This window comes from Clinocottus analis, unplaced genomic scaffold, assembly GCF_023055335.1.
Source record: "Clinocottus analis isolate CAN_PGR_092001 unplaced genomic scaffold, fCliAna1.0.p SCAF_13, whole genome shotgun sequence".
NCBI classification, from domain to species: domain Eukaryota; kingdom Metazoa; phylum Chordata; class Actinopteri; order Perciformes; family Cottidae; genus Clinocottus; species Clinocottus analis.
Genome location: NW_027175854.1, coordinates 6,008,378 through 6,025,121, shown reverse-complemented (window position 1 = coordinate 6,025,121; position 16,744 = coordinate 6,008,378). Strand labels below are relative to the sequence as shown.

Genomic DNA, 16,744 nt, shown 5'->3' with positions numbered 1-16,744 from the left:
ACCAGGACAAATATACAATACAAATACAATAACTAGAAGGTGGAGTTCAGGATAAACTATTTGTGAAATTGTCAAAGCAGACAATTGTTCCAGGACGCTGCAAAGCTGAGCGCTAGATGCTACCATGCTAATGTTAAGCAGGTTTAATGTTTACCATGTCATCCATCTTACTTTCGTATGTTAAACTTGCCTTCGTTTGCTTAGATTACCACAAAACAGTAACAATAAGTAAAGGCCTTAGTTGTGCAGGTGTGTGGTCAGAAAACCATAAGTATTGCACAGCTGCAATATTCACATTTAAATGTTGAAATGGCAGTGGCGGTAGAGGAAAAGTCAGAGGATCACCAGAGTTATTAAAATTCATCCTGAGGGAAGCACTGATGACTTTGCCAAATCCCATAGTAATCCATCTGATAGTGTGAACCACAGTGGTGGACCGAATGGCCGACAGCTACAATATGTGGCTAAAAACTGCTGTAAATGTTATTATCCATACTACTATGTTATGTTGTGGACCAGAAAAACATTTAGTACATCTTAACACATTATAGTGTGTCAAATGGAATATGCCACTAAAAAAAAACAGTATGTATGCAAGCCAGCATGCTTTTCTGGCTATTCTGACCCATGATCCTTTGCTCAGCACTTATAGTATGAGCAAGGGTCAAAATACAAGGTGCCATGTTAGGAGGAAGTAGTATGTCCCAATTGAATGCATCATGCATGCAACTGTACATACTTTGTGAAGGCATCTGCCGTTTAAAATTAAAGTAAAAAAGAAAAAGTATGCCATTTCAAACACAGCTCTAGTCTTAATGCCTTCATTATTCATATTTTGCTCACCTATAGCGTATTTGGGGGTTGTTAATAAGAGACAATAAAATGCCAGCTAAAACTCATCCTTCTCCAAGGCATGTCAAACCTACCCGACACAAACATTTGTCATACAACGATGGAAAAAAAAGCAACACAGGCAAAAGTACGTCTTTTGGTCTCGACCCTTGAGATACTCATATTGCGCACGAGGCGCGTCATGAATCTGGTGTTCAAAGTGGGCTGAGAAGGCGCTGAACTCCCCTCCTCCTCCTCCTCCTCCTCCTCCCCTCACATGAATCCGTGGGGGCCAAATACTCCGTTCACTCTCGCCGCGTGTGCGTCAACGTGCCGTCTCTGCCGCCGCTCAGGACAAAACCGCACGCAGCTGCTTTCATTTTCCAGTGCTCGAGACTGAGCGGGCAGGAGGGGAGCTCGCGCTTCTTGCTGCAGGGATATCGCCCCCGATGGACTTGATATAGGACAAAAACACGTTGTTGGGTTTTTTTTTGTTCATCTGAGAATTACCTCGTAGTTAAAAGTGCCGTGTGGTGGGGGGGAAAAAACAAACTTCTAAATCCTAACCGATCTCACCGGCGCTGGTTTGAATGTGTTTCATGTGTTTGCGCTCAACAGTGAGGTAGACGGACACGTTTTTACGCAAGCGTCGGCGTGTGTGTTTCGCTCCCGTGGATGCGGCTGTCGGGGTCGCTGTCTGAGCCCCGCGGGACCCGCCTGTCATAGGGCACCATGATGTCTGTGGCGCTTCACAAGTGGATGAGGAATATTTCACCGGAGATGCTGCTGCTGGTGCAGATATTGTGGTTTTTACCTCTGACTGGAGCGGCTCCGTCTCTGACGACCGAGCAGCTGGACACCGGGGTGGTAAGTTTTTTTTTTTTTTTTTTTTTAATATACATGTGCTCTGCAACTTTTACTACTTATAGCTACATATTCTGAACATGGGGAGGTGAAAAGTTTGTGCACTTGACACCACCACTGACAGTCTACCGTATAGTGGTGTGTTACCAGACACCCTCTCTCTCTCTCTCTCTCTCTCTCTCTCTCTCTCTCTCTCTCTCTCTCTCTCTCTTTCTCTCTCTCTCTCTCTCTCTGAGATGGCAGTTTGCCCCACTTTTTGGATGCTGTCCTCTCCTTACTTGATCTGAATTTCAACACTCGGTTCGGATGTGACGGAACATAAAATAGGCGCCTGTTCTCCAACGCAAATCTTGCAATAAATATATGTAAATGTATTTAACTTGGCGGAATATCGACCTCCTCCACACAGCATGCTGACATAGTGTGTATATCCTGCACTGCTGAGTGACACCCAGGGCTCACATCCAGCACAGTGGCACACTGAGACATCAGATGATAGCTATTTCCTCTTCTCAGTCATGCCTTCAAAATGCGTGTCACCTGATGCCAAATCTATACAATGACTGCATTAAAAATAGGCTTGTTTGTAATGAGAAGTCATGAAGCAGCAGATCCTGCTGAACACATTAAATGAAACAGGCAATGGTATGACAACAAATTACAGTCACCCCCAATGCACTGCATCTGAGTGCTATCTTTCAATGATGGGGTCCACTGGCAATATATTTCAGCTTTGGAGTTTGATGAGCGGAGCACTAAAACAAGTATCTCCTAATTGGTACCTCTTGAGACAACATCCTAATTAATTGTTTGTTTTTAATGCCTCTAATATCAACATGCATTCCTCATTTGGATGGATGGATTCATGTTCATGCCGGTCATCCAACTTCTAGCTCTTCAGTAGCTCACTCTTGTGTCTCTTCAGCTGCAACGTGTCCTTTTTTTTTGGGAGTTGGACGATGAACCTTGTAAGTAAAGACATTGGTGGGGTATTTCTCTTGCTGGACCTCTAACTCCCTGTGTATGTGTGCTGCCAGGTGGCAGCCTCGGTCGTAGATACTCTTAGCTGCAGACGTGACTCGTCCCTCACATGGTCTTGTTTAGGACTGCAGGGCACAGAGATAAGCAGTGTGCCATCTACAAACCAGCTGTAGAAGACAACAAGAGGAGAGGACACATCCCCGGGTGACCAGAAGGGATGTGCAGCATAAGGCTTGTCTTTCAAAACAGCATTATTGTACTTTTGTTCAAATGCAAGGTTCCCATGGGCCACAGCTGTAAGGAGGTATGAATCATTGCTGAATACCGTTCGTTACATTTCTCCAATTGATAAAAGTAGTTGCTTTGAACTTGTGTTTACTCTGAAGATTCAGTTTGTTGTTGGATGCGAATGCTGTTTGAACAGGCAATCCTTAAAGCTGCCTTGATACCATCTTATCCCTTATCAAGCTTTGTTTGAGTGTGTGAGCAAACACTTGGCTTCTTCTTCACCCAGCAGAAGCAGAGCAGTGTGGGCATCGCTGGAGCAATTTTTCCCACCACACATCTAGTGGAAGAAGGAAATCCACTGCGGTTCTTTTCATGGTTTTGTTCAGCAGGTTTTGGAGCAAAAGACTTGCGTGTTTTTTACTCTTATGGTTTTACACTCTGCTCATCCGCCATGTGTGTACATCTGCCCTTCATCATTTAATGCCGTGCGACTGGTTTGTATGAGTTTCTGTGCCGAGAGCAGTCGCCCACAGTTTGCTTTCCTTATGAAACTACAAACCAAAACAATGAAAAGGGGCTTAAAAGCTTCTAAGTGCTGAATCCGTATTATCAGAGATTGACAGCACAAACAAACATTCTACATATTCTTGGAGGAAAGTCAATTTGGTTTTGACATTCAAGTATTTTTCCACCCCAGGTTTAAATTACCAGGATTTATTTTCTAGGTTTAAGATTGAAAAATAAAAGTTATTCAGAATAAACTCAATGGCATTTAAATAAATCTGTCATTTTCAAATCACATTTCGCCCAGTTAAAAAAATCTCTCCAGACACATTTTAAAGTTTGAAAAAAAATGACCATACGATGATTAATACTTTGTTACATATTTTTTTCCCAACATCAATAATGACAAACAACTCTGAAAAGGGGCTGGACATGCTGTTTCCTCCCAATTGAGAACTTCTGAATCTGGCGGGGCCAGATTCAGAAGTTCTGCCACCGCTGTTCATGCCGGGTGGAGCAGTGCGCGTCAAGCTGTTGGAGTGTATTCTACTGCTCGTTTTGAAGTTAATAAAACCTGCAAAATACTGACATTTAGCTCCACCTGGCTTGTCCTCTCATACGCCTTGTTTCGCCGTCACGTTATGCTAATGATGACGAGGGAAGCCCCTCCCTACTAATGGACGAGATTGGTTTCTTAGGTATGCAGTCTGGCTTTCGCTCATGACATGTCTTATAGCATATAAGACTCCGTTTGGACATGTTAACAAAGTTATAAACTTCATTGGACGGGGACTTTAACATGGACGTGTAGAATCCTTGGAGATGTCGTGCCTCAGCGTCTTTACAGTGAAGAAGAGTGGAATTCAATAGTTAGAAGAATGCTGGTGACAAATTTTGCTTGAATTGTTGTTTTGTCGACAAAAACTCAGAACATAATGAAAACAACAGTTTCCCAATACCCAAGTGATGTCTCAAAATGTCTTTGAAAAAAAAAAAAGAAAAAAAAGCAGCTCCAACATAACACTGTTTAAAAACAGAAAATCCTCACACTGGAGAAACAGCAAACGTGGAGCATTCAAATGAAAAATCGATTCTCAACTTTTTGACTTGCGGTTTCAGCAAGCCAGACGTTACCTTTAGACCCAACCAGTATTCCCAGTGTGTCGTGCGTGAGCTCTGTACAGTGACTGGTTTTCATCCTCGCAGTGAATGTGATCGTATACGCTTCACTGTGATAACTGGTCTTGTTAACAAAGGCGCGCGCAGATTTCCCTCCAATTGTTGGTTCACAGTAAAAGGGATTTAGGGGGACCGAGGGAGTTGGACAGCCAGATGGACAGATGAGCAACCATCCACAGATGCCCTCCTCCCCGGTGACTGCCTGATTGACTTTTAAATAAGACTTCTCCTGCCTTGATGAAATTGCTGTCAGCTGTTGAGAGCAGGATAATTGGTTGTTGAGGGTTTGAGTGGGTTCTCCCAGCTCAGCCCAGTTGTGTTCGCGGTAAGTGCTATACATTTGGGACTCGGACCACAAAAACAACCGTCTACTCACAGAACCGTGTCCTGGTCTCCAGCTCTGCTGCTCCCCGGCCCCATTGCGCGTCAGAGTCACAGCGCCGCATCACTCAATGTATCTATCTCTCCTCGTAAACTGCTGTTCACCGTGACTGTGATTAGCTGAAACCACAAACTTTAGCACAGCTCTGAGGCAACAAGCTCCTAGTTTCACTGTTGTCTAGCCCAGAATATGACTTTCGTGCGTCGATTTGCAATTGCAGCATTTTAGGGTACTGCTCCATAACAGCTAGAATGCAATCTGCATTTTGCTCTTCATGAAATTTAACTCCTGATTTGCGTTTTCTGCGCCAGCACAGAACACCTGAGCTCCTTGGAGGACTATTCAGAAGCAGTGCTGTGCTTTGCTTTAGCAACTGGCTTAAGATTGAGGAGTGAGGTGACCATATTTGCTGCTGATAAAAGCAGCTAACAGCCTATATAATCCTGTAGAAACTGACCTTGAAGGATGTCTGTGTGGCATTTAATCTCTTTCAGTGAGGAACAGTTCATTTCTGTCATTTCTTTAATGTATTGCAAGAAAATGAAACCAGTGTTCCCCCTGCCAGTCTGCTTCTAATTCTCATTTCGCTATATAATTTCTTCAATGAGAACACCATCTGGTCGGCACTGTATAGAGGAGAGAGGAAGGGGGAGAAGAAGGAGGAAAAAAAAAGCCTGATAGACGCCACCCTCCTCCGCCAGCTTCAACCACGAGTCCTACTTACTCTCCCTTCCTGCTCGGCCTCATAATATTGAGTTCACATGCAGCTAGCCTGCCCGGCACCAGCACCACCAGCCCTCGTTAGCTCCCTCTTTGCCTCCCATGAGTGCACATTTCACCACTATCATATTTGTCCCCTCAGTCTTCCAGTCTCCTTTCTTCAATTTTCCTCCTCCAATCTAGATGAGAGGCTTTCTTCCTCCAGCACATCATGGGCTCTACTGATTACACCCAGAGGCCCCGGGGTGGATGGGGCTCAAAGAGAAAACTACGTTGAAGAACTTGCTGTGCTGAAATAAGTAATCAACCAGCCAGGGTCAAGACAGGAAACGTATAAAAATGAAAAGAAACCGAATATATCATCGCGAGTACTTTGAATGTGTGAGTGCGTCGTGTTTTCGGGAGGGATTTTAAATAATTGTTGCAAACAGCTGCGGCATGACTGCAGATGAGTATAAGAGCACCAAACGCTAGTTTGAATCATTGCAGTATGCCGGATCAGTCTGAGACTTTGAGCTCCGCGGTCCCATCACGCTGTGTGACCTTCCTGTCCATATCTTGGGGCTTAAATCCAGGGCAAGGACACCTTTTTTTTTTCTTTTTTCCTTGGATGTCAACTGATAGATAACTGCACAGCAGTATATCATGTATCATTGTGCAATAAATGACAGCGAGCACAAGAGACAGTTCAGCATGTAGCACATTCACAGCTTCCCAGGAAGAGGGAGATACTGTGGAAACCAACCGGTCCTTCAATCCGATCCAATCTGTCATCGCGGCGTTGCAAAGTGAAACAGTTCTCCAAGGAGTTGCACGTTTCTGAGGAGATTGTCAGAGTTCATAATATCCTTGGAGGCCATTTCAACAAAGATCTTAAGGGCCCTGACACTTTATTGGCTGCCACTGTAGCACAGCAGTGTGGGACTGATGCGTGGCAGCTGCGACACTTCTGCTCGTCATTTTTAGTCAGTGAAAACACAAAGTATATTTGGGTAAATATGTGATCAAAGTCGATAATATAGACAGGAAAGCCAGGCAGTTCCGCTTTGTAAATAGCAGGTCATACATTTATAGACGCTTGTTTCTGGCTGGGTCTTTAACCCAAATTGTAAATCCCTGTCTGGTACTGTTGTAGAAGAATTAAAGAGGGACAAGGACAGTTTCCTGGGAAAACTCGTACAAAGGCTCAACACAGTGCAGACCTGTAGCGGGGCTGATATGCTGAGGCTTCTTAATGTGGCAGGGATCAGTGCTTCAACCAACCCATCAGTCAGGCTCAGGACGGTTTCAGTGGGCAAATGGAACATGGATCTTTATTAAACCTGAGCCTGAGGATGCGATTGAATGAGTTTTAGCCATAAGCTACCGTACAGGAACTGTAGCTTACTCTTTGCAAACACAACATTTAAAGTTGTCAGCGACACCAGAAGTGCGCGTCCCCAGCCCGGTGTAGCACCTGCAGCATCACACACAGCAGCGGGTAATGAAAGACAACCCTGGATTTTTGCTATCGTGTTGGATCAAGCTTTGTCCACTTGCTATTTTTTTTTTGCGTTTTTTGACCTCCACTTTTGTAGCTTCATCTTGGATGCACATCCTGACACACAGCAAAATAAGCAAATACAGGCAGAGGTCCGGGTCTCTGCTGATAGAGACACCGACACACACTTACAGTGGATAAGGGATGATTGAGAGAGAATACTTTTGGAGTATTTCTTTTTTAAATATTTTTTTCTGACACTCGGTTCAAACTCATCGAAGCCAACACTACAGACCAGTCTAAAATATCTTTGTGAAACAGGCCCCTGTTGCTTTGGGAGGATTTATATACATGCATTTCATGTGATGTATAAAGAAACAAATGCATTCTCTCTCTCTGCTGTGCTGCTTTGTTTAACAGTGCAGTGATGCGCTTTGATTCAAGGACTTTAATGTTCATCTCATCAGTATATTTTCTTTTCAAAAGAAAAGTGTGGATATTTAAAAAGTTCCATTTGCAGACGCAGAGATCAGATGCCAGCTTACTTTCTGTTTGATTTGTACAGAAGTCGTGCATTTAACATTGTGGCCAAGTGAGTTCTGTGCGCCACAACGGAGTTGCACGCGATAGACTTTTTCCAATAGCTTGAAGTGACTTCATTACCCGAGCAGACGCACTCTGGGGCTTCCCATATAGTAAACCTCAAATCAACTCCATGTGGACAGTTCTATTTTAACCCGAGGAGCCCCGCCTCTCCTCCTTGTCTTTGACCAGATCAAGGTTTTGGTTGCGTTGCTATTTCAAAGGGCCGACCAGATCTTGTAATTACAGTGGTTTCTGGTGTTGCGCTGCCTCACATGCTGAAGCCTACAATAATCTATAGACCTGCCAACTGGACTGCCAATAGGCCTCTTTAATAGTACGATCAAGAAAACCCCAAAGCAACAACAAAGCGACGCTGAAATTGCTTGCAGAAATTGGCAGAATTGTTTCCAAAAATGTGGTTTTGTGCGTGAGTCACTTTCTACCCGTGTGCGTCGCTACAAAACACGCGCATGCTTGATTGCGCGTGTGTGCCGCCGCCACACGGGTCTCATATGTCACTTCTGAACAAGTCCGAGCCAAACAGATGACGACAAAAAAAAAGAAAAAAAAGGGAAGGGGAGCGGACGGTTGCTTATCGTCTGTGCAGTCGACTTTGAGACCGTCGCGTGACCGTGATCTCATTTCTCTGAAGGTCCAAGTGAAATGAAGACAGCAGCGGGGAGGGAACACCAAGAGAGACCGAGTGGGTGGCAGAGATAAGATATGTCTCCATCCAACTGTCACTGGCAATTAAGCCCACTTCCTTTTAGTCCAGTGTTGATACTCCACTCGCGATCAAGTGAATATAATGAGCCACTAACAGTCTGTTGGATTTGAAGTGCTCCTCGTGATTGTGTGATTTGCAGTCTGGACCAGTGTAAACCCCGCTGAATAGAGCCATGCTCTTTTAGGGTTTAGTTTAAATATAGAGTAGCGTACACACAGAGGCGAACGCACACATGTATATAATATGTGTGGGTATTTTTGCATGTGCATACTCACTGCAGACGTGCCAGTTGCCAGAATTCCTCCGCTAACACTAGAGGGACATTGTCTTCTCTGCAGGGGTCAGTGTAGTGACACATGGCAGCTATTTCATGGCTTCCGTGTTGGCTCTAAGACCTGCATATAAGGACAGTCTATAAATACATGCTCATGTCTATACTCCAAGTTGAAAACGGTTGCAGAGATGCATGGTATACCTAACAGTTTCTGAGCTGCAGATTATTATGCGTATTACACATTGGTATATTCATAACACATGACTATATGATGTGTTCTGTCCCTGATTTCTATCGAGTATTTGATTGACGTATTGTTCCATATCAGTAAAGGCCACAGTTGAGTTTTTGACAGAACAATAATTATTTTACGATGAATGTCCTTTGCGTTGCGATCTCCTTTTGAGATTTCACAAAGATCTCGCGATGAAAACGTGCAAGTTGCATTCAGAGTTTTGAACCTTCACGTGTCGAACTTGCTTTTAGCATCCATGTGGAATCCCTCCCAGACAAGTATGATGGACATCCCTTCTTGGCTTCGTGGCCAAATGGGCAACTTTGCCGGACGCAGAAGCACGCGTAGGTGAACTCGGTAAGCCGATAAGAGAACAAGAAGGTAGACTGGGACAGTCATAATTGGTCATGTGTCTGTAGGTTTGTCTGTCTTTACGGTCTTCTCTGTGATCTGCACTCTCAGGGGACACTTGGTATGTTTTATTCAATCCTTGTGTCTGTGGTCTTTGGAGCAGTGCATTTCCACACTTGGGTCTTTTCCCCCTTAACGGAGACACTGAAATGTATACCTGTTAAATGATGCTCCAGTTACATGGGGGAGTCCTAATTGACTCCCATTAGATTTGTTCATCTTTAAAATATGACTGACAGTTCTTTAAAGTCCCCTTGCTCTTTTGCATCTCTTTCTATCATCCCTCACTTGTTTATTCAGTGCCGGAAATCTCCCTCCGTCCATCCAGACTTCTATTTTGAGTTAGGTATTTGAGGTTAATGGTCCGACATACCGAGACAGGGCTTTGTCTGTTATAAATACATCTTTGTATTGGCGGGGTTGTATGCCTTTTGAGCATTAATTTGCCACAGGAAAAGATAGATAAATTCAGAGCTGATAGGACTTGAACGGGCACAGGGATGCCATGTCGCTGACCTCTCAAACATAGAGGTGAGTTGCTGCCGGCACAGATCACGCAAATGTTGCTCATGTTGAACAAGGCAGGGATTAGCAGTCTCAGAGGAGGTTCCTGAGGTCCCTAAAAAGACCCGCTGTCATACTGTCAGAAACGGAAGGGCCAGTCATCGTTGCAAACAATGTGTCGGCCCCTATATAACAAGTAGAGTGTTCTGTGTGTGTAATTAATTTCTATTGGCAGAGGTTTCTTTTTAGTTGCATTCTGTTGTCAGGAGTGCTTCGAAACACACACACACACACACACACACACACACACACGCTCACACACTGATGGATGAGGCTAGGTGTGGCAATTTGAGCGTGGACGGTTTTCTCATTCATTTCTCTGTTTACTAATGTGTGATTAACAAGGCCCTAGCTTGTTGCGGTGCATCTAAATATATTCATCAGTGTCCTGCTTCAACTGGTTTCTCTCAATAATCCGGTTTCTTGACGGCATCCTCTTTTCAGATTCCCTCTTTCTACATTCCTTTTTTCTTAATTTTCTGTATTACTTTTTTTTCTGAACTCTTTTCTTCTGCACAATCCTCTTTTCTTTCTCTCTCTCTCCGTGTCACTCTGTCTTCGTATTCTTGTCACATTGCTGTCTCTCCTCCTTCCTCCTCGCGGCCTCCAGGAACACAGTAGTTGAGTCGCCGCTCTCTGTACAGTCAGCTGTTCCTAAACCAGGGATTAGATGATTCACTTACAGTCGCACCGTAATCCCTGATGCCACGCTCTCACACACGCAAACATGCAAATTAGGACCGATTTTCCTCCCATGTGTCTCGGAAATGACATTCACTCCTAACTGAATGGACGCTGTGTGTCAGACTAAGGACGTCCATCAGAATGTACTGTATCTTTCTCACAAGTCAGACTCGGTCGCCCCATTGCATCGCTCATTGTATCTGCAGGAGAGAGAAAGGTGATGAGATGGAGTTTCAGCCAGGATGGCGAGTGTGACTGTGAATCTGCTGCCTGCAATCTGAGGAAAATTGTTCATAACCTGAAAGAACTTCCTTAATAAAGTCTCTTTTTGAAATACCTGAGTGGAACGAAACCAAGCTGTACAACTTCTCACGTCCTCTTGTGTCCTTGTCGGCCAAAACAGCAGCTACTTTGCTTTCTGGATTGGGACTTAAAAGTTGTAAAGATTTTGAAGCGGACGCAATCTAGAGATCTAAAGCTAAAGATTAATTTGCATAATGTTGAGACCTAATGTAGAGATATTTTGCAGAAGAGCACGAAGCTGTAGCTCTGAGGGACACACGTTTTACAGAGGCTCTTTGTCACATTGTTCGTTGTTCAGCAGAGGCAATGCCATTTGCCAGGTCCATTATGCATCAACAGGAAATCTTATATAAATGACGCTAAATATAAAAACTGGGCCGGATAATTGGAGGTATAAAAAGAAAGCGATGATGTGTGTGTGTGTACTGTAGATCCAGTCAGTAACAAGAGGCTCATTGTTTTTATTTTCACTGAATAATACACCGTTTTTAAAAATGAAGTGACAGAATTCCGGCGGACTCCCATGCATCCAAAAGTTGCGTTTCTTGCTGCTGCAACAACAACATTCATCATCAGCTTGTTACAGTAAATGGGTGTGCTTGTGCAGAGGCCTGCTCGAAATATGCTTCCGGTCATAGAAATTGAAAACTGTGCGGTGTGTGGTTAAACAATACAAACTACAAAGTAAAATACAATTACATATAGTTTTGTCTGATTGCCAGTTTACTGTTTATAACAGATAAAGGTCATTCATTGACCACTCTTTAACATCATACAGACTGATTCTGATAGTTTACAAATCAATAACAGAAGCTCACATGAGTCCGCTGCCTGTCAAACATACCCAGTCTGCAGGCTGGAGGCTGTGCAGGATCAACGTATCCTGTCACAGGCAGGAATATTTCAAACCCCATCTGTTACTTGGTCAACATCATGTGAATCATATCCTTGTACAATCCATAAAAAAAATAGTAAACATGCTGAATATTGGTCTTGAAAGAACAAAAAGGTGTCTGTGGAAATCAGAAACTGGAATTTGGGTTCACAAAAGCAATGTTACGAGTTCTACGTTTGCAACACACGCCAATGTCAGACTTCTGCAAAGACGTTAACCACGCATCGATTGTCTTGTAAAATAAAACATGGCGAATGTGTTTGTGGAGAATGAGATTTTAAATACATTGTTTTCATTTTGTTTCTGTGAATACGTGTTTGTGGTTTTCTTCTGATCGTTAACGGCGTAACTGATCCTGGAGTACTGACGACTTTCCTGCTGCTGTGGGAATCAAAGATGGTTGAGAAGCAGGTTGGACTTCTCTCTGCAAGTTTTATATATTTTGACTTGACTGAATTGGTCAACAAACCTTTTCTTACGACTAACCGAGACGCAAGGCGGCTTTTGAACGTGAGGTCCTAAAAAAACTGAATACAGTCTGTGGTTTACTGTGTGATAAAGTTATTTTATCTCTCTTAATACAACAACCCACACATGTTCTTACACTAATGGCATTCAATTATACACACTCATCAACACACATTTGATACGTAGCTATCTTAATTCAAATAGTGGATGTCCCGAAACCATTTGACATTATAACTATTCAAAATAATTGGCAATTTATAAAAAAACATTAATCAGGGTCTTGCGGGCAAAATTCAAAAAAAAAAAAACAGCACTTCTTTTTCTCTTCACTTTGTGGATTTCGAATAATTAGAAAAAAGTGCACGCTGTAAACCCTGAACACACACACAGTCCTAAACATGCAAAAAGCCGTGAGAGGAAAGGTGAGGGAACGTCAGAGTGGAGGGATGATTTCTAGGCATGGATTAATGCTCGCTCTTTTCCTGCCTGGCAAGGTTTCTGTTGGATTAGGTTTGTCATTCCGGCTGCACCCCAATCCCCTCTCTTTCTATCCCCCTATATTCTCCCTCCTTGATCTTATCTGTTTGCACAAATGAGACTAAATCCTGCATTTTCTTCAGTGAATTGTGTTTGCGCTCAGGATGTGCTATTGGAATGGATTCTCATTCAAACACACTTAAGCTCTCATTCCCTGAATCCTACATCATCCCCGTGTAACACTTTAGGTAAACCACCTTTCTCTGAATAAGCTGGTGATATCAAATCTGAAGCTGCTATAACTGCTTTGAATAATGACATCATATTTGTGCCCAAGGATGTTCTGATGGAACTCTGTTGAAAGACATTTCCTCAGTTACAAAAAGCAAATGATTGCTTAATGTGAGACATTTTCACCTTTGTGTTTATTTCCTTATATGTTATTTAGACAGCAAATTTGTGTGGTTTGTTTTTATACAGAACTTTAAAGAATAAGCTTTCTGTGTTGTCTAAGCTGTTTCTTTATCCGAAAATATCCTTACTCCAATACATATATACATACATATTCGTGACAGTGATATCCAAAAGCAGAAACTTACACACCACATGTGTTTGACTCTTTTTGAGGACATCATCATGACATTTCATGACCACAGTAGTTCTTGGCTGCTTGACTGATGGTTCAGTTTTCACTCCATTTCTGCAGTTAAGATATCTTGATATGCTTTTGACAGGTTTGCACCCGACAACATATTTTCTCTGTGGCTGCAAAATATCTTGTGGTCACACTTTTGAGCCGGACTGATTTTATTGATAAAAAACACACACACAGTAAACAGAATTGAGGTAAACTTGTGAGCCGAGCCACATTGCAAAGAACCCATAATGCAACACTCTCTTAATGCAACAGGTTCACTCTACAGAGCAGAGATGGATACCAACTGCATTCGGAGTGAACGCGTCAACGTCTAGTCCGGGAGATAATTTAATATAATACCCACTTAATCAGATGTAGTTTCCACAAAGTCATCCCCAGTCTTCTCGTCGGGCTGATACGATGAGTCAACTGCATTCACCGCTATAATTCTATTGCTGTCAGGTAAAACACAAGCAGGGTCGGACGGGGAACACAATTTGCCGTGGTAATTTCCGTCGGAAAATAGTTGGAAAAACATCCATTGCGCTCAACCACAAATAAGAGGCGTTCACACTGTCGCGTGTATCCTCTGCTGGGAGATCCTCGGGCTCCTCCCCTTGCTCCTGTTCTCCGGTGGGATCGGCCTCCTGCTGCTCATCTGTCCAGACTCGTTCCCTCTCCTCCTCAGTTGGTCCGTGTGGACGGTTACCACCGCTGCGGCTGGCAGGGACTTTCAGCACGCGTTGGTTCTGATTAATGAATGTACCATCTTCAAACGACCTGCAGGATCAACCTCAAGATATTAACCTTTTCCGCTCCACCTCTTTGCCCGTTTGCTCCATTATTATCATGTCATCTGTGTTTTTCATTCACCTCTGCTTTTTCTGTCTTGATTTGATCCGCTTATTTCCTGCCGACATTACAGCGACGGATCCACTTGAATGGTTTGGAGGTGACGACGGTCGCCTATTCACAATTGGGGGCCCGCGTGACCCTTAATGAGATGGGCTTCCCCAACATTGAGTGGACTGTGATTATGGTTATTTGCAGAATGTAATGGTGAAAAATCGCAATTGTTAAGCTTAACACATGGAGCTGCAAGTACGTATTGGGAAATAGTTGCATTGTGTGCATAAAACAAGTAGCATCTGATGCTCTGAATGCTGCCCTCCCCCTCTTCCTTCTATAAGTTGCCATGTTTAGTTGTCAGCAAAGTGCCCTAAAGGGGCGAGGAAAAGCTTGATCCTTAATTGGCATTGAATATTGCTTTCACGTGACTATATCTCAGAGCTTTTAAAACGAGTGCAGATTGATAACCGGGATGTCGGCCACAGGTCTGACCTATATCTTTAAGGTAGTAAGGAAACATGTAAACAATATAATTGTCTGTGCTACTTTACGAGCCTTTGAGAGTCGGTGAGGTCGCAAGGTCGGATGTCTCCCAGTGACTCATTTCCTGTCCCTGATGCTGAAGATGAAGGGGCTCAGCAGCTGCTCATCAGGGCTGAACAGGGAGGTACTGTGTGAGGCCGGGCCCACGGTGGAAAAAACAGATTCCACTTTTGGAAGATGTTTCCGTGGCGATACCAGTCACAGAAGTCATTGTGTGTATGTGCGTGTGTGTGTGTGTGTGTGTGTGTGTGTGTGTGTGTGTTTTGTATCAGTTGACATAATTACATGAAAGGACCAGGAAAGGATGTGAAGTCACATATCTGACATCGTAACAGAATGGTGAGCATGTAGCGTGAGACTGATGCTGCAGTTTGTAGTCTGGCAGTGTGATATTGGGCAAACGGGATGATGGTACATTGATCGGTTCAAGACGACTGAATCTTGAGTCATTATTCTATCTGGAGGTCAACGTTAGACAACGGTGACCTTTTGACCTGCGAGTCTGCCAGAGCCACACACTGAAACAGACGGAGAGATGAGGCCGGTGCAAGTGTGAACATTGCTCCAGAGGAGTCGCAATAAAGTTGTCAAAAAGATAATGAGGCAGAGACCTTTTACCTTTAGCATATCACAGCCTCAACATTAATTAACTGAGCAAACTTTTCAAAGTGACTTGCGTTCACACGTTCCCAGGTTCTTGTTATAAAAGATCTCTGTGCACACTAAATGCCAGAAAGAAATGGCCGCCTTTTTTTCTTGAGCGTCTTCTTTTTTTTCGGTAAACAAGAAACAATGTGCCCCGCAGGCCATTTGGTAAGGAGCGGGACGGAGTGGACTGTCTCAGCTTGTTTGAAATGAATATATTATATGTGTGGTTTCATTGTGGCACCCCCAATATTTTGTTTAATGTACACAGGAAATGCACTGAGATCCTGAGTTTTCTGGCTTTAGCTAATTACCTGCTCAGCTCCATTAACCGGGATGTAAACCTCTCTGAAATGATCACTTGTGGGCCATAATCTTCCATCCCACTGTTCACAACAGGCCATCCAGCTATTGCTCGTAAGCAAGCAGTGCAAATTTCCTCTTGTTCCCTTTGCCAGAGTTCTGCACCGGAGCTCATCAATCAAACACAGACACGCTGCTCCCGTTGAAAAGGAACATTTTGGATACTTCACGAAGACCTTTTATTCCTCCGTTCTAATGACAAAAACTATTAACAATACCTTATTTTTTTTACGTTGACATTCAAAATATCTTTCCATTAATAAAACACCTATAAGTAACATTTCCTTAAATCGCCAAACTCTGCATTGTCCTCGCTCTAGCCCAAACACCCACACGCTGCCACGCTGTCTCACCCGTCCCGTTTCAAACGCTCCACTGATGTATCTGCACTTCATCAAGGCTTTAAATCTGCGCCCACATTAATCAATGTCTCGCGCACATGAAACTTGGCTTTCTCGCTCAAATCTGTTTTGTCCTTGGCTGGCTCGATCAGCCGTGTTGCGCAACAGCGGTGAGCAGTTCACTCACTTAGTCCGCAGACACAAATCGTCATTTAAAATTTGATTTGGGAAAGACTGAGGAATTGTCTTTGTCAGACAGGATAACCAGCTGTACACATATTGTTAGTACGCCATACTGTACTATAAATACCATCAACTATGTGTAGGGTTAGGCTTTTCTCTATAGCTGTCTTCTTTGCGTCTGAATGTTTTTGTAGTTGTTTTTTGTTTTTTTTTATGAATGTTCTACTACTCCAAACCTTACTGTATTAAAGGCTTACCGGGAGCAGGGCTCAGGATTACAGAGATAAATTATCCCTCACATCCAGATACTGCAGCACAGACTGGGAGAATGTCAAACCCCATAATAACAGCTCAACGCCTCAATTATGTGTGTATTTGTGAGAAAGGGAAA

At 43.4% G+C, this 16,744-nt stretch overlaps 1 protein-coding gene across 1 annotated transcript in view; it reads left to right on the top strand.

The window, feature by feature from the left end:
• Positions 1 to 1,278: 1,278 nt before the first annotated feature.
• LOC137783762 (matrix metalloproteinase-17-like) overlaps positions 1,279 to 16,744 on the top strand; it is a 57,535-nt gene continuing 42,069 nt past the window's right edge. Inside the window, exon 1 of the mRNA XM_068574061.1 lies at positions 1,279 to 1,698. Within this exon, the coding sequence (XP_068430162.1) occupies positions 1,564 to 1,698 (135 nt within the window). The 5' untranslated portion in view covers positions 1,279 to 1,563. The remainder of the gene's footprint in view (positions 1,699 to 16,744) is intronic.